The 18100-nt window shown below is 48.0% G+C and overlaps 1 protein-coding gene across 3 annotated transcripts in view; it reads left to right on the top strand.

Annotated features, from left to right (window-relative positions):
• The first annotated feature begins 82 nt into the window (after positions 1-82).
• Recql (RecQ like helicase) overlaps positions 83-18100 on the top strand; it is a 24569-nt gene continuing 6551 nt past the window's right edge. The window contains exons 1-7 of one of the 3 annotated variants that reach the window (XM_040743532.1): positions 83-344; positions 1734-1781; positions 7229-7426; positions 8675-8854; positions 10044-10150; positions 13690-13888; positions 17388-17554. In XM_040743532.1, the coding sequence (XP_040599466.1) occupies positions 1766-1781; positions 7229-7426; positions 8675-8854; positions 10044-10150; positions 13690-13888; positions 17388-17554 (867 nt within the window). In that variant the 5' untranslated portion in view covers positions 83-344; positions 1734-1765. Of the gene's footprint in view, positions 345-578; positions 812-1733; positions 1782-7228; positions 7427-8674; positions 8855-10043; positions 10151-13689; positions 13889-17387; positions 17555-18100 lie in introns of those variants that run through there. The other 2 variants (XM_040743535.1, XM_040743534.1) reach the window with 2 other exon arrangements.

Genomic DNA, 18100 nt, shown 5'->3' with positions numbered 1-18100 from the left:
CGACGCGTGCACGGCCGCCGCGCCGCGCCGCCAATCAGAGCAGGCGCGGGCTCGCGATTGGTGCAGGGGGCCGATCCGGAAGTGGTGGGCGCTGCGGGCCCGGTGGCGGGAACGGTGCTTCACGGCCGAGTTGCTAGTCGCCGGGTGCGTGCGTGCGTCCAGCCCCGCGCGTGGGAGCCCCGGCCGCCGCCGCAGCGGGTGCTGCCGCCGCCTGGTGGAGGCAGCGGGGTGGAGGGACGCGCTCGGTGTGAGCGTGCGGTCTCCTCCCGCACCGGCTCGGGCTGTTGACGGACGACACGCCTCTCCCGTAGCTTAACTGGTTCTTGGGTGCATTCTGTGCCGAGGTATCTTCTCTTGCAAAGTGGCATAATTTGGGGGAAGGGACAGGTTTTAGCCAGCAAAATCCTTTTTTTTTTTTTTTAATAATAACGGAGGACATGCGCATAGATCGTTGGCTCTCCCAAGCGAAGAGGTAGCTCCCGATCCCGGGTCCTGGAAAAGGCACTTTGCTAGGCTGTTTGATTACGAAAGTGAGAAGACTCAGTCTGTGCTCTGACCTCACCGCGCGTGGGCGGAATGCCATCGCTCTAGGAAGTGGCTAGGAGGAGTCTCGACTTACACGCCTCCTTCAATGCCGTTGGGGATGTGTGGCCTGCATCCCGTTTAATCAAGGCTCAGGCTATCTTTGCAGCCGTGTAACAGGAAGGGTGTGATTTGATAAAGCAAGCAGCCCAAGTGCCGTAAGCTCCCTGTAGCAGGCAGAGAGGGTGTCCTGAAAATGACCCGCTTGGAATACTAGTTTCTCCTAAGGGTGAGTTTAACGGTAACTCTCTAAAGCAAGTGTTTAGTAACGTGCTAAGTGGTTGACTTATTTATGTTTTGACGTAATCTGCGGTGTTTGGATCCATCCATCTTCTTATTTGTAAGATAAGTCCTGCCAGGCATGGCTGTGCCCACCTTTAGTCTAACACCTGGGAGGCAGGCTAACTCAGGACCCGTGACCCCTGTGGGTTGAGGCCATGGATCCTGCTATTCCTGCTTTTAAGGCCGGGGGAAGGGCTTAGAGGAACAGTGTGTCATGTTGCTATGGACCTGGAGGCAGATCTATTTAGTAGATGGCCTTTTCTGGCTGCATCATTTCACTGTAGGATGCTTGGTGAATGTTGTTGGCCTTCTGTTTGACACCAGCAACTATAGGGTTTTTTAAAAACGGTATTTGCTGTCTAAAACTCCTTTTGCACACAATAGTGACAGATTGTCCTTGACTGAGGAGTATTCATTGTATTGGTTTGGTTTGCATTTTGTTTTGTGGTGCTGGAGATTAAACTGTGTAGCTGAGCTCCACGAGGTCACAAAGTTGGTGAACCCAAAGCCAAAGCAAGCACAGCTAAGATTTGAAAAGAGTGGAGAATGTATTGGCACTATGAGGCAGGGAGAACAAGGGAATTATTTTGCAAATGATGCTTTCCAGGAACAAAGGGAAAGTTAGGAATCGGGAGCCCTGTTCGTATTCATACCGGGCAGGAGAATCAGGAAGGATACATTCCTGCACATACCCAGGGTGCACAGCGGATAGTAAAGAAGATTTTCGAAGTGCGTTGCTGAGGAGTCTGTCCCCGAAAAGTGCCTGCCTTGCCCAATCACTAATGCTTGTGCATGCTGAAGAGGACCTGTTCCGGCCTCCACAGTACTGCAGTTAGAAAATGTCGCCTTATTTGTTCTTGTACTTTTAGAAGGACGCTTGGATCTCCAGTTCAGTGTCAGAATGGCATCTGTCTCAGGTTAGTGGATGAAATTATTCTTTGTTACTGTGTTCTACTTTAATTTGCTCCTTTATTAAAAAAGTGTAAACTTATTCTAGAAATGATTTTTTTAAAGCTGTTTTATTTATATGCACAACAGAATTTCCTGTTTCAGTATTATTAAGCAGACAGATCACTGATGGCCATCTTAACTCCGGAACGTTCTTACCACCCCAGTTTGAAAGTTGGCCCACAAAGCCCCTCACACTAACTTTCCCCCAACCCGGGAGAGTTACTGTTCTCCTTTCTCCTTTCTCTCTCTCTGAACTTGAACCTCATATGGCATTATGCCTTCAAGGTCATGCGTGTCTAAGTGTTTTTCCTCTTTAAAACACTTGTTGTATTTAATATATGGGCTGCGTTTTGTTTGCTCATGCATCTGTTGATGAACAATTAAATTTTTTCTTTTGCCAAGTTTGACAGCTAGCAATAATTCTCATATGGCCTTAGGTATAGAAATGTCTTAAATTCCTTACAACGGACTTTTAAATTGTGCGTGTGTGTCTGTGGTGTGACTATGGGTGTATGTGTGCCACAGCATCTGTGGAGAGGTCGGAGGGCAATATTCTGGAACCGCTTCCCTTTCCCACTTTGGAGTCAAGGGATAGATCTCGGGCCATCAGACAAGCTTTACCCACTGAGCTGTCTGTCTCACTGGCCGTCTCTCCAGTTGTTTTGAGTGTATTGAGCCTGCAGAACCAAGTGGTAATTTCATGTTGAATGCTCTGAGGAGCTGGTGCTGCTGTGCACAGTGACTGCATCGATTGTAAAGGCTCTGAGAATGTCTAGGAGACTGAGAACAGATAAAGAAGAAAATATAAATCACTCAACCCCCAATGCTCCAGTTAATATGAATGCTAATTGACATCAGTTTTATTAGTTTTCAACCAAAGTTTTAATGATTTGTACAGCTTTGGAGTGTGATTTGGAAAAAAAAAACAAATATAGACTTCAGATGTGGTACTAAATAAATTCTTTAGTTTAATTATTCTCTTTTTAATGCCTGATATGTGTAACATTTTAAAACCTGACCTTACTTATTTGAACTTTTGCTCTCTATCCATTTTGACAACATGAACAGTGCCACATTGAACATATTGGACTCTAAGCTTTGTGTGGCTCTCTGAGTAGTTCCTTAAGGTCCCAGAAGCAGCCCCTACATTGTCCACCTTCCCTGGAACAGCTGTCAGCGTGTTGATGTGTTTCCCTTTATTGCAGGTTTCACATGACCAGACTGTGCTGTGATAGATAGTAAGGTCTTGCTCTCGGTTTGATTGGCAGGTGACCCACTGGCAGGGGCAGGGAACTTAAAGTAGGATGGTTCTCCAGCCTTTTCTGTGGTGTAGTGGTTATGGCCTTTGCTGCATGCTACCCTAGCAGCCGGGAAACAAGACTGAGTTCTCTTTAGAAACACACTCAGCAGGGTTTTCGTCTGTATTGAACACACCTGCCACACAAACGGCCTCATTACAGCATGACAGTTTGCCTAAGTGTAAACGTGGACGTGTGACCACCCACGGTTTTGGCTTCGACTCAGGACTCATTCTCACAGCCTGCAGGTTAGTGGTCAGTGGTGATGATCGGTTTAGGTCCTTCCCCAGGTGGTCTTTACTTCACGGGAAAGATGAGGCCGCCAGGTGCTGATGAACCCAGGGTGCTGTGGTCATGGCTGGATCCCATATCTTACTTTACTACCAGACTTAAGCTCTCCCGTGGAGTATGGCTTAAAACTAACCAGGTGATGGAGCAGGTCCACTTTAAGAAGTTAGTCTACTTCCTGTGCTGTTCTGCCCATCTGTTGGTCTGTGTTTGAAACACCCTTTGACATTGCCTGTGGTTTGTTGTTGGTATTCGATGGGAGGGAACCACTTGCTGGTTTCAACTTGGGACATTGCTAGGACATCCACACATGAACCATGAGCTTAGGGACACTGGGATGTGACCACTCGCCTCAGTGTGCTCTTAGATAAAAGCAGAGTGTGCCTGTGCTCTTGTCCTCCTTCTCCTTTGTGAAGTGCCGAAGCCATTCGCTTGAGTATTATTCTCGCCTGTAACTTGTATTGTATAGGCTGGCTTTAGAAATAGTATTACTTTGAGTATGTCTCAGTACCCAGAATTTCTTATGTTCGTAGTCCATCAGGACTTTGTGTAAAGGTTGCCCGTGCTGACTTTGTTTCGTGGGTTGGCACTAACGCCTGGACGAGGCAGAATTTGATCAGAGAAGCAGAAGCACCACGTTGGTTGAAAGGGATTCGCTGCAGTGATTAACCCTTACATGACCGTGGGAAGTAGTTAAGCCCTCTGTGTGCTGTCTGTGTGTCTGACACTGGGCCGGGGTGGCTGGGCAGCAAGCAGAATAAGCGGAGTCCCAGAAGGTGGGGGAGCAAAGGCACAGTGCTGTCTGGAGATGACTGTTAGTCCTTATCACGTTGCTTGTCCCACGGCTCTCACACAGTGGGGCTGAAGGTTCAGAGAGCGAGCGGCAGGAGGATGGCTCTGGAGGTGCTGCAGGCCCGCTGCTTCCGTGAGGGTTCCATGTCAAGAAGCCCTGATCTGACACTCATCTAGAGCGGTAGATGTGGAAGGGAGGGTTCTCTAGAGCTTCTCAGCGAAGGGGATGCTGGGCAGTACAGCTCTACCCTGACCAAGGCAGCCCAGCCCAGCACTTGCCATGGTGCTGCAATTGTGCTTGCGCCTGGAGCAACTCCCTGTGGAGCCTGCCAGAGAGCACTGATTGCCTTTGTTGTCTCAGCCACACCCTCTCGGTTAACCTGAGACTCAGCCTGATGGAGGAGGTAACTACTATTAATCCTTTGCTTAGGTGTTTGGGAAGTAGGAGAGGAACCAAGGAGAAAGCCCCAGGTGCACCAGTGGGCGAGCTGTGGTTAGAAGCAAAATATGAGTATGATCCATAAGGCGCTTTGTAAATTGAAGCATGGTGGATTTCACAGGAGCATTTCAGGGAAGGCAGGCCCATGTGCAGAGTAAGTGTGCGTGAGTGAGTCACTTGTCAGCCTGCTGCCAGGCAGCTGGTCTTCCCTTTAAGAAGGTGCCACAGAGGAGACACAGTGAGTCTGTATTGTCTGTGAGCTGTATGGAACCACTGTAGTCCCAGCGAGTGGATGTTGGTGCTGTAACACGAGAGTTCGTTAAAGAAGGAATTCAGGGGTTTTGTTACCTTTTATTAACTGCAGAACCTGTGCACAGTAATTACGAGACAGAATGAGGAATCTGGGCTGCTTCCTCGTTCCCAAGGGGAATGGGGACTTGAACAAGACGCTAAGTGCGCCTGCTCCAGTGGCTCATTGCCGTCCACCCGCCTCCCCAGAGAGTGTGCAACCCACGGCCCCTGCCCTTTACCCGGGTCATGCTCTCTTCAGTGCAACCCCAGCCTCTTGGGCTAAACTGCTCCTTACGATTGGCCAGCAGAGCAGTGACAGAATTCCCAACGGTCTGTGCTTGCCCTTGCACAAGAATGGCCTTGGCCGATGTCCAGATGGCGTTGTCCGTCCGACGGGTTAGCGTCTTGTTTGTTATTGTTGGTGGGCAGTCCCACAGGACGGAGGGTCTTCACAGTGGTGCCCTGTGGAGTTCTTTGCAGTCCCCCCAGACCCTGTGCCACTCCTAGCCCAGCCCTCACCATCTTGCCAGCCTGATGTAATACCTGAGGAGCCGTGTGAGCACCGCCTGAGGATCTGCAAACTAATTCTTTCCTTGTTGTTCCTCAGGGACCCTTGAGGTATTCTTGCTCGTGTCTAGACTGTGCCAGTGTGTCACACAGATTCTTCTACAAGTTGGACCTGTGTTGATTTTCTTCCTCAGTCTAACAGCCAGAATCTCCCTGAGAGGTCTTAGGCTCATGAGGGGGCGAGACAGGCTTGCGCCCTGTTGTTGCCCTCACTTAAAACCCGTGTGGGCTCACTTCTTCATGTACGACCTCCTTTGTGGTCTGGCGGTCTGCCCTCTGCACGAATGGTAGGAAGCACAGGTCACTTAGTTTCTTGCGGCACGCCACACTGATTTCAGAAGGAAGGTAATAAACACCTGTAAAAATGTGTGGCAGCCGGGGGTGGTGGCACACACCTGAATTTCATACTCAGGAGGCTGAGAGAAGAGCATTGTAAGTTCAAGGCCAGCCTGGGCAAGTCAGTGAGCCCCTGTCTCAGAACACAACGAGGATTCGTGCGGTAGGTCAGGGTGGAGTGCTTGTGTGGTACATGTGAGGTCTTAGGTGCAGCCCTGCAATGATCAAATAACAAAAACAACAGTGAGATACAACTGTGAGAGTCAGGTACCCGTGCCTGGTTAGCTGTGCCGACAGCGAGAAAGAGAGATGGGTGTGAAGCATGGGAAGGATGCATTCAAGCCTGCACGGGTAGGCAGCTTCTGGAGGGTAAGTCGGAACTTAGGAGGACAGCATGGGTGCTCACTGGGACTTGCATCACAGTGCCAGCATGGCCCGGACGCTCTGGCCTGCTGACGACCTCTGCCACACAGATGTGCAAGCAAACCTACCCCAGACTTCCAGGAAAACAGAGAAGCTGCAGGCCGCTTGCTGCTCCACGAATGTTCAGCAGGTGCTGGAGGCGCTGACCTCTGACCCATGGCAGCAAGGGCGTCAGCAGACACCTGCCATTAGTGAGCCCTGACCCTATGCCTGCCTTCCCCGTGTGGACCTGACAGCCGCTTCATTTCTTCCTTTCGGATCATGACCACAAGATGTCATCCTAGAAAGAAGCATTAAATACACTAGCTGCTTGGGCAGATGTGATACCATTAGCTTTAAATTTTCCCTTGATGGGGTATCAGAAAGGGTTTCACTGTGACTTCAGTCTTGCATTGCTACTTGACTTTAATAGTGGGCTTCACACAGAGACTTCAAGTTTGTTGCTGTGGTATTGTGGCGCAGGTTAGCACAGTACTGATACCTTTCACGCATTCCATCGACTTGCTGGCGACTGGCAGGTTGTTATCATAGCACTGCTTCAGCTGAAACGTGAAGGCCTTTGTGAAGGAATGGCTCAGTCACCAGGTGGCTTGCTGGGAGAGATTTAAGAGACTGTTAAACCAGTTGTGAGTGACATAATAAGAATGGCTACTGTCATTTATTACATATTTAGCTTCTGACCAGGTCCCTGTCGAGAACTCCCCATGTGTCGTCCCTCTTAACTCTTCCTAGTGGTACTTTGTTCTTAGTAATTGGACTTCTGGGCGTTCAGTGGAAGGGGAGATTGAGGTGTTGGCAAAGGTTTTTTGCTGAGGTCACTTAGTGGGGAGGGGGACTAGCTAACCCCAGGTCTCTGTGACTTTAGAACACGTTCTTAGCCCCCTGCTCTTCTACTTTTAGGTTGTAATTTAGACAGTGAGGAATTTCCAGAATCTCATACTGTCCATTCTGTCTTGTCTGCCCACTCCCCCACCCCCAGCTCTAACGGAGGAATTGGAATCCGTAACCGATGAGCTGCATGCAGTTGACATCCAGATTCAGGAACTCACAGAGAGGCAGCAGGAGCTCCTCCAGAAAAAGGCAGTCCTGACAAAGAAAATCAAGCAGTGCTTAGAGGGCTCAGATGCCGTGGCCAGCAGTGACTGCGACTCCTCACCAGCCGAGTGGGATAAAGAAGGTTTGCCAGTCTGCCTCGTGCCTTCTGATTGCTGTAATGTAGAATCCCTTCACTCCATGTGGGTCAGTCTGTGCCAGGGGATAAAGCTGGCTCTTGGGGGGGGGGCGGGCGTGGGGAGCTTTCAGGTAGAACATTCTTTATTCAGGTCCATGATTTTTTTATATGTAGACTTGAAAATTAGGGGGTTTCTCCACATACGGTTTTAGTAGCAATCCTCAATGTCTAAAAAGTGAATAGAGTATTAGCTAATTTTTAAGCGTTAACTGAAACAAAGAGAAAAAGTTAGCCAAACCTTGCCATAGGCCAGGCATTGGGTGGTGCACGTCTCTAATCCCAGCACTCGGGAGGTAGAGGAAGGAGGATCTCTGAGTTCAAGGCGAGTTCCAGGACAGCCTCCAAAGCCACAGAGAAACCCTGTCTCGAAAAACCAAAAAAAAAAAAAAAAAAAAAAAAGCTTGTCATAGTGAACAACTCCCACTCCCTTATTTTGAGACAGTCTCTACATAGCTATAGCTGTCCTGGAACTCTTTGTGTAGAACAGACTGGCCTTGAACTCACAGAGATCTGACTGCCTCTGCCTCCTGAGTGCTGGGATTAAATGCATGTGCCACACCCAACCCAGAACAAACCATTCTTAAAGTCGTGAATGGTTAGAGAGATGGCTCAGTGGTTAAGAGCACTGATTGCTGGGTTGGTTCCCAGTGCCTGCACGGTGGCTCACAAATATCTGTATCTCCAGTCCCAGGGTGTCTAATGTAAACAATTAAAAACGTACAAAACATATTATGAGTTCCGTATTAGTGGGGTATTTCTAGGAATTATAATTTTTGTGTGTATGTAGATTATTTTCTGGTACTGGTCTCTAAATGCAAATGTGACCTTTGTTGAGTTCATTCATGCTTGAGGTTGCAGGACTGCAACTCCCTAGTCACCGTTGAGATTGTCACATGCCTGCCTGCCTGGCTGAGCATCACCCTCCTTCACTTGGGCTAATTTCGTTACTGGCAAGTGTTTAATTGGTTTCTGTTGGAATAACAATATAATAGTCAATATGCTTTTGACTACCTAGTTACATTCATCACAAAATTATTATACACATTTGGTGGTTTATAGTTGTTAAACGTTTTATGTATGTCTGTGTGATTTGTATATATTCTGGTAGCTCTATAAAAAAATGAACATGTATATTTGTTTCTCATTTACAGTCCTGTTCATTCTAATCTGGCTAGCCTATTTTTCTCTTTCTAGATTTCCCGTGGTCTGGAAAGGTTAAAGATGTGCTGCAAAATGTTTTCAAACTGCAGAAGTTCAGAGCCCTGCAGCTGGAAACCGTCAATGTCACCATGGCGAGAAAGGACATCTTTCTGGTCATGCCCACAGGAGGTGGGAAGAGCCTGTGCTACCAGCTGCCGGCACTGTGCTCAGAGGGTGTGTACAGTAGAGCGGCTGACGTGGAAGTCAGGGAGTGGGTCTCATTGGACTGCTTTGCTTCATTTGTCTGTTCTTCCAGTCTTCTGCTAAAATGGGCCGCACTGGAGAAAGGATGTGGTTGAGGTTGGGGAGGGAAATGCTGACGTTGCTGTTGGGCATGCGGGCTTCACGATGCATGCAGGTGGGCTGGAGTGGAGGAGGTGTGAGACAGCTCTGGGCCAGATGAGCTAGGCTGCCATAAGTCATGTCTCTGGAGCCACTGGAGTGAACTCTGTCCTCCCACGAGGAGAGAGGAGGGCTTCAAGTGACACCCAGAGCCGAGAGAGGGCATGCAGAAAGCCGAGGAGCAGCCAGCCTCGGGAAGACCAGGGGAAGGTGCTGGAACAGTCTAGGGTTAGCAGGGCTTGGAGGAGGGGGTTGTGATGTCTGCCTGCAGAAGGTCACGTAAAAGCCGAACCTAAAAGATAAGGTTAAAGGCCAGCGCTAGTCTTTGACCTTGGCTAGGAATTTAGACAGAGGCTGGTGTGGGGCCCAGCCAGCAAGAATGAGTGAGGTTGAGTGACTGGGAAGCCAAGCTTCTGAGGGTGGGGTTTTCTGGAAAAAAAAAAAAACAAAACAAAACAGCTACTAGGAAAGAAGAGAGGTGTTAGTTTGTCTGATGTGCTATAACAAATGTCTGGTTTGTGTTACTTCATTGAGATTTTGTATATCGGTTATCAAAGAGGGTAACAAATTCAAAATAGTGAAATCTGTTTTTCTGTGAGATTGAAGAAAGGTAGAGATTTCTGTTAAAAATACTTAGTTTTTATTTGTGTGGGTGTGGGTGAGAGTGTATGTCTGTGTCCACATGCATGCAGGAGTCCTCTAAGCTCAGAAGAGGTACTGGATCTCGTGCAGTTAGAGTTACAGATGGTTGTGAACCACCACATGCTGGGAACTGAATCCTGGTGCTCTGAACTCCTGAGCCATCACTCTTACATTTTACTTGGGTTACACTCATCTTGTTTGGTCATTTATTTTGCCCATCTCCCTTACTTATGAAGCTAGGAAATAGTTGCACTGATAAATCTGCGTCAGCAACTGCCTGAACAGTAGGTAGGTCCCACAGGGTACAGAAAGTGAGTAGTGCAGCCCATCGTGGTGCGAGTGTGAGGTTGAAAGTAGGTTTGTTTCTCTTCTCTTTTAGGTTTTACACTTGTGATTTGCCCACTCATCTCTCTTATGGAAGATCAACTGATGGTTTTAAAACAGTTGGGGATTTCAGCTACTATGTTGAACGCTTCCAGCTCTAAGGTCCGTGAGTGTGGTTTGGGTTTTCAGTTATAAACTCTTAGTTCATTTGGGTCTCAGCTATGTCCGAGTTGCCTCTAAGTTACAAACCCTCAGTCAGGAGTCTGATGTGCTATAATAAATGTCTTAGACGCCATAATTTCTAAACAGTTGAAGTTTATTGCCAACGGTTCTAGAAGCAATAAACTGCTCACAGGCTAGTTCTGAACACTGTTTGTATACCCCATTCATTAAAAATGCCCTTTATACTTATAAAGATGGGGAAAAGAAAAACAACCAAACAACAGTGAAAACCAGCAGTGTTTTATGGCATGTGAAGTCACAGAGATTTGGGGTTCAGTGTCCGTAAGTAAACTTGTGTTGGACCCAGCAAGCTCACTTCCTAGGCGCCGCTTCACTCCTACAGCAACTCTGAGTTGAGTGGTGGTGGTGAGCACGCATCCACACGACAGCCTTCCTCATGTCTCGCACGTCAGAGGAAGCGCTTGCTACCATGCTTGTGTTATGTCCTATACAAGAGCAAGGAACGGCTGGGGAGAGGTTCAGGGGGAGCTGGAGACGGGAGGGTCCCTGGAGCTTGTTGGCCAGATGACCTAGCCTAATCGATGAGCTCAAGGTTCAGCAGGAGACTGTCTCAGACACTGAAGCGGAGCGTGTAGAAGAGGAAACTTTACTCTGACTTCTGATGTTGGCTACATGTGAACATCTCCACATGCATACAGCACACACATACAAATAGTAAAGAACCTTTAGTCTAGTTTAATATAGAGAATGGGTTACTAAGAACACGTGTGTGGGCATGGACCATCTTATCCTTATCTGCAAGGACAGACTGCTTCTAAGATGTTCTTTGTAAATTCTGTTCTCCACCTCTTTAAAAATACACAAACTAGTGTCAATAGTAAAATAAAGAAAAGAAGTTTCTGCATAGTTGCCATTCTTCATCTTTACCCTTAACCTCTTGATGTATTACTAAACAAATCCAAGGTCTCATGTTTTGATCGGAGATTTTTCAGTGTATAACTCTTACTATTTAGCTTTGTCTCACTTATTTGTGTGTAGTAGAGTAGGGCATGAATACGCCACAGTGCACACGTATGTGGAGGTCAGGGCATGAACACGTCACCGTGCACACATGTGTGGAGGTCAGTAGAGTAGGGCATGAACATGTCATTGTGCACACACTGTGGAGGTCAGGGCATGAACACGTCACTGTGCACACATGTGTGGAGGTCAGTAGAGTAGGGCATGAACACATCACCGTGCACACACGTGTGGAGGTCAGTAGAGTAGGGCATGAATACGCCACAGTGCACACGTATGTGGAGGTCAGGGCATGAACACGTCACCGTGCACACGTGTGGAGGTCAGTAGAGTAGGGCATGAACATGTTACAGTGCACACACATGTGGAGGTCAGTAGAGTAGGGCGTGAACATGTCACTGTGCACACACTGTGGAGGTCAGGGCATGAACACGTCACCGTGCACACGTGTGGAGGTCAGTAGAGTAGGGCATGAACACATCACCGTGCACACACGTGTGGAGGTCAGTAGAGTAGGGCATGAATACGCCACAGTGCACACGTATGTGGAGGTCAGGGCATGAACACGTCACCGTGCACACGTGTGGAGGTCAGTAGAGTAGGGCATGAACATGTTACAGTGCACACACATGTGGAGGTCAGTAGAGTAGGGCGTGAACATGTCACTGTGCACACACTGTGGAGGTCAGGGCATGAACACGTCACCGTGCACACGTGTGGAGGTCAGTAGAGTAGGGCATGAACATGTTACAGTGCACACACATGTGGAGGTCAGTAGAGTAGGGCGTGAACATGTCACTGTGCACACACTGGAGGTCAGGGCATGAACACGTCACCGTGCACACATGTGTGGAGGTCAGTAGAGTAGGGCATGAACACATCACCGTGCACACACGTGTGGAGGTCAGTAGAGTAGGGCATGAATACGCCACAGTGCACACGTATGTGGAGGTCAGGGCATGAACACGTCACCGTGCACACGTGTGGAGGTCAGTAGAGTAGGGCATGAACATGTTACAGTGCACACACATGTGGAGGTAAGTAGAGTAGGGCGTGAACACATCACAGTGCACACACGTGTGGAGGTCAGGGCATGAACACGTCACTGTGCACACATGTGTGGAGGTCAGTAGAGTAGGGCATGAACACGTCACCGTGCACACGTATGTGGAGGTCAGGGCATGAACACATCACAGTGCACACACGTGTGGAGGTCAGTAGAGTAGGGCGTGAACACGTCACCGTGCACACGTGTGGAGGTCAGTAGAGTAGGGCATGAACATGTTACAGTGCACACACATGTGGAGGTAAGTAGAGTAGGGCGTGAACACATCACAGTGCACACACGTGTGGAGGTCAGGGCATGAACACGTCACTGTGCACACATGTGTGGAGGTCAGTAGAGTAGGGCATGAACACGTCACCGTGCACACGTATGTGGAGGTCAGGGCATGAACACATCACAGTGCACACACGTGTGGAGGTCAGTAGAGTAGGGCGTGAACACGTCACCGTGCACACGTGTGGAGGTCAGTAGAGTAGGGCATGAATACGCCACAGTGCACACACATGTGGAGGTCAGGGCATGAACACGTCACCGTGCACACATGTGTGGAGGTCAGTAGAGTAGGGCGTGAACACATCACAGTGCACACACGTGTGGAGGTCAGTAGAGTAGGGTGTGAACACGTCACCGTGCACACGTGTGGAGGTCAGTAGAGTAGGGCATGAATACGCCACAGTGCACACACATGTGGAGGTCAGTAGAGTAGGGCGTGAACACGTCACCGTGCACACACTGTGGAGGTCAGTAGAGTAGGGCGTGAACATGTTACAGTGCACACACGTGTGGAGGTCAGAAGACAGCTTGCAGGAGTCGTGTCTCCTTCCACCATGTGTTTTCTGAGGATCAAACTCAGTTCTCAGGTTTGGCGGCAGACTCCTGTGCCTGCTGAGCCATGTTCCTGGCCCTGTACATACCTCTAAAGAGAAAAAAGAAAGCTAATACGATAGAATGTGTAGTGGTGAGTGTACCCAAGAGTCTGTGTATTTAAATAGGTATTCGGTAACGTCATTGAAATGGCTAAAATTACAAATATTTTTATTCATGGGTGTATAATTAATGTAATGAATGAACTTGTGAAACTAACCTTTATGGCCACAGCTACTGTATTTGGTTCACATTTGGGTTCTATTGACAATTTAAAATTGTACATATTCTTTATTAGAGAATTTTGTCTCGTTTGTGCCCCCCCTTCCCCCTTTTTTTGCCAAGTGACTGATTTTCTTCAGCCATCTGGAGTAGGTGAGTCGCTAGGATACTGTTGGTACAGCTGCCACGGAGCTTGCAGAGGACGTGGCTTCAGTTTTAATGAGCCAGCGTCTGCTTCAGAAGAGCTCCAGGCTGTTGCTTTTCAGTAGCGAACACCCACTTTTCACTTAGTATCGTGGTCCACCAGCTCGACTCTACAACGATGTGTCTGTTTTGTCTTTAACAGGAGCACGTGAAATGGGTTCACGCCGAAATGGTGAATAAAAACTCCCAGTTAAAGCTGGTTTATGTGACTCCAGAGAAAATTGCAAAAAGCAAGATGTTCATGTCAAGACTGGAGAAAGCCTATGAAGCGGGGAGACTGACTCGAATAGCGGTGGATGAAGTGCATTGCTGCAGTCAGTGGGGACATGATTTCAGGCCCGGTACGCATGCTCACGCTGGGATGATTTCAGGCCCGGTACGCATGCTCACGCTGGGATGAGTTCAGGCCCGGTACGCATGCTCACGCTGGGATGATTTCAGGCCCGGTACGCATGCTCACGCTGGGATGAGTTCAGGCCCGGTACGCTTGCTCACGCTGGGACTGGGTCCTTGCTCAGTTCGACATGGTGGAAGTGCCTGCCTCTGTTGAAACTGTTCACTCGTGTGGTGGGTAACCATTTCCTGTGGCTTCATTGTAGCATCTCATGTACTCGTGCTAGCCTGTGACATACCTGCCTTCTGGCCCGGTTACATCGCTTCTTGACTGTTTCCTATTTATTGAGGAATTTGCAGGACTTTAAGCTCTTCTCGTCTTTCTGGGTTTTTCAGTATCCCACCCAACTTGGAGCAGTTGAAGTTTGATGAGACATTTTAGTAATACTTCAGCTGCCAACTTAATCCTATAGTCATCCTAGAGAAAGTTACTCATTATTTCATTTTTAAAAATCTTGGCTCAGGAGATAGTTCAGTAGTATGTGTTTACTCTCCAGGTGTATGGACCTGAGTTCGAATCCCCAGGACCCATGGAAAGGTGACTCCAGTAGCTTAGCACTCCTTTGTCAAGATGGGAAGGGGAGATGAGAATCTGGGAGCTTGTGGGCCAGCTTGCCAGGTATACGCAGCACAGGATAACAAAGACATTGCCTCAAATGGTAGAAGGTGAAGAACCAACCCTCAGGCGGCAGTGACCTCTGCGTGGATGTGTTCACACACATCATGCATACATGCACAATTTTATTATTACTTGTTTTGTTTTTTGAGACGGGTTCTCTCTGTGTAGTCCTGGAACTCAATTATGTAGACCAGGCTGGCCTTGAGATCACAGAGATTGCCTGTTTCTCCCCCATGTGCTGGAATTAAAGGCACGTGCAACTTTCTAGCTACAACTTTAAATTAAGAATTCTTATTCCCTGGCTTTGGCCACTTTTCCTTTTGGGGTTTTTCACTCTCAAGGACCTGGGTCAGCCTGCTTGTCTGTCCATGGGTCCCGTGTTTTCCCATGCAGTCAGTGTGCCATGGCCACTGGCCTCTGCTGCGTTTGCCGTGGCCCTGCCACCAGCCTGTGTCGGATGAGGGGCCGTCCCCCCCCCTGGTGTCCACGTTACTGCTGCACCATTTTCCACCCCAGCTCAGCTTTCTACCACCAGTCAGTCATCCCGTTAGCTGTCTACCATCCTTCCAGCAAGTTCCACCTGCCAGGATTTGGTTTGTGCGCCCTCATAGTGGCTCACACTGGTCACCTCTCACCACCTTCTTCTCCCTTATTTACCAGTGTGTAGCAAACACTGTTGCATTTCTCATTTCCAGTTTTTTTTTGTCTCTTTCATTTTTTCCTTAAGTATCAGTGTTTTCTAGAGTTCTATTCTGCCTTTACTTTTCTTTAAATTTCTTCTGTGACAGTGATCTTATGGTTCGAAGACTGAATTATTTAGATTGTAATTTCTTTTCTTAAATTTCAACCCCAGAACTCCATTATCTTAAAAAAAAGTTTTGTTTTTTTTAGATTTATTTATCATACATGTATGAGTGTTTTGCCTTTGTGTATGTATGTTCACCTTGTGTGTACCTGATGCCTCAAAAGGCCAGAGGAGAGTTGTTGGATACCCTGGACTGGACTGAGCTACCATATGGGTCCCAGGAATTGAACCCAGTTGAACAGGTAGTGATCTCAACTGCTAAAGCATCTCTTCAGCCCCAAAGTCCATTATCTTGACCATGTTGCCATAGCTCAGCACTGAAGACATCAGTATGGGCCTTAAAACGGGCTTTTCCCCCTGTCCAGTGTTTTCCTGTTCTACATGGTCTTTGCAGTGCTATTCAAGACTTATTTCTGGAACGTAAGCCTGTGTGTTCTTTGCCTGACTTGAGAGTTAGGTGATGACCCCTCGTGTCCTATCAGGTAGAATCTTGTCTTCTTAGAACCAACTGTCAGTGTTGTTCGTAGCTTCACATAAGCCTGATTTATACATGAATGTTTCAGTGAGGGTGCAGGCAGAGACACTATGGATGTGACAGGATTTATGGAGACAGGACATAGAGCTTGCACAGCTGAAAGAGGAACTGAACGTAGTTTGAACTGGTTTGAAGAGGGAAGCTGGAGGGTCAGCGGGTAACCCCAGAGCGCTTTCCTGAGCATTGTGAAGGAGGTCCCACCAGGGCTGGGAGGGCCACACATAGTGTCCAAGGGGCCTCAGTGGGATCGTTGATGGAGAGCCTTGTCCTCTGAGTATCATCTGTGGAGCCTGCTGTGAGGTCTACAACTGTTCGTTGTCGAAGCTCGCAGTTGGAAGAGGAGGCCAAGGAAGAATGGAAGAGTTAGGCTGACTAGATATTCAAAGACAAACTGCTCTTGGTACTGTCTGTAGAAGGAATTCTGGGAGGTGGAATTCCCTGAATGCATTGGACAGTAGGTTCACCCCTGTGATCTGGGCCCTGAATTGCTTGCTGGGTAACTCCCACAGTAATTACCACTATGTGCTGTCTTCCTGCTCCACCCTGTGTATTCTTCCAGACCTGACGCAAACGCTATCTCTGAGGTCAACAACTTCCTAGGCAGTCATCTTCTCCAGTGCCCACCGCCTACCACATTGCCTTTTCAGTTTCTTCCAAACATTTTAAGTACTGAAGGGGAATAAGAACCACTCTTGTCATGATAGAATGTGTGATAGGTATCTCTGACAGATGGTGTCTCTGCAACAGGTTCTCCCAAAAGCAGTGGCCTTACCTTGTCTTCTCTGAACTGCTACTCTTGGGTGGTACCCGGTGGTAGATCTGTGGTGAGCACACAGACGACTAACGGCATCATCCAGCTTGCTGGTTGCAAAGATCAAGTGTTAGTTTTCCCAATGTCTCTTGAGCCTATTGTTTAACAAGTATACCGTAGTGCATTGCTTGACAGCATGCCTAGTGCCTCTTACTGCATGACCTTTCTGGGACTATCACTGCCATTCAACCCAGATAGAGAAGGTCATGACACATCAGAGAAACAGTTCCACACAAGTCCAGCTGATTTGGAAAGCTGTCACTGGAAAGCTCGTGCCGGCTTGGGTGATGACTCGGGAGTGGTGCAGCACAGGAGTCCTGGGTAGGATTTACTGGCAGTACACTACTGGACAGCCATCCTTTTCCCTGTAATGTTTACTCACATAACCTCATGGAGAGACCTTTCTGTCATGTGGGTTCCTTGAGCCTGAGTGACCCTCCCACAAATGTTTCAGTCCAGAGGAACTATGTGCACAACACCCGCTGCTAACAGACGGCCGTCAACGTCGTTTCTGGAGAAAAGTGCCGTCGAGCCTCTGAACTCGAGCGGCAGGCCCTTCAGACGTAGTTAACTCTCAAGTAAAACTGGGAGCCGTTGCTCATCTGTGTGGTGTTGAGCGTCTGATTTACTCTTCCTCCGAGGGCTCACGGAGAGACAGACCATGCCATCTTTTTCAGATTATAAGGCTCTCGGCATCTTGAAGCGCCAGTTTCCCAACACCTCGCTGATTGGGCTGACTGCAACAGCAACCAACCATGTGTTGAAGGATGCACAGAAAATCTTGTGTGTGGAAAAGTGTTTGACTTTTACAGCATCTTTCAACCGACCAAATCTTTATTACGAGGTATACAGAGGTTGTTTCTTCATGGTGCTTATTTATAATGATAATGTAAGCATTTTTAATGTCATGAAATAATTAAGACATTCATTAGTGCTTAGTTTATCTGTGTCTTGTACAGCATAACTCACATTAGGAGTGTTAAGTGATACTGCCTTACATACAGTTGAGCAAGTATGGTATATTTGTTCGATTCTTTCCTGCACAAGGATTGAGAGCAAGGAGGGGTAAAACCAAGAGGCCTACTGACATCTCTGTAACTAAGTAATGGAAGCATATACACACTAATGAGTTCGCCAGTATTTCCCATGTGGATTTTATCTGATTCTTATGCTTGGAGGTAAAATATCCCAGTGGCTTTCTGATTTCTTTGAAGCTGTGTTAAGGACAGATTTAATCTTTGCATTTTCGTTGCTTTCATAGTAAGCTTCATGTTTGTATTAAAGCTTCAGACAATAGAAAAGCACCCATCTTCACAAGTTACCTGCTAATCTCACTCTGGCAGAGTAGGGACTGAAAATCAGGGAGAGGCTGGGCAGAGGCAGGAATGAG

This window comes from Mesocricetus auratus, unplaced genomic scaffold (assembly GCF_017639785.1).
Source record: "Mesocricetus auratus isolate SY011 unplaced genomic scaffold, BCM_Maur_2.0 Super-Scaffold_100001, whole genome shotgun sequence".
In the NCBI taxonomy this organism is placed as follows: Eukaryota; Metazoa; Chordata; class Mammalia; order Rodentia; family Cricetidae; genus Mesocricetus; species Mesocricetus auratus.
This window is presented reverse-complemented; position numbering and strand designations above follow the sequence as displayed.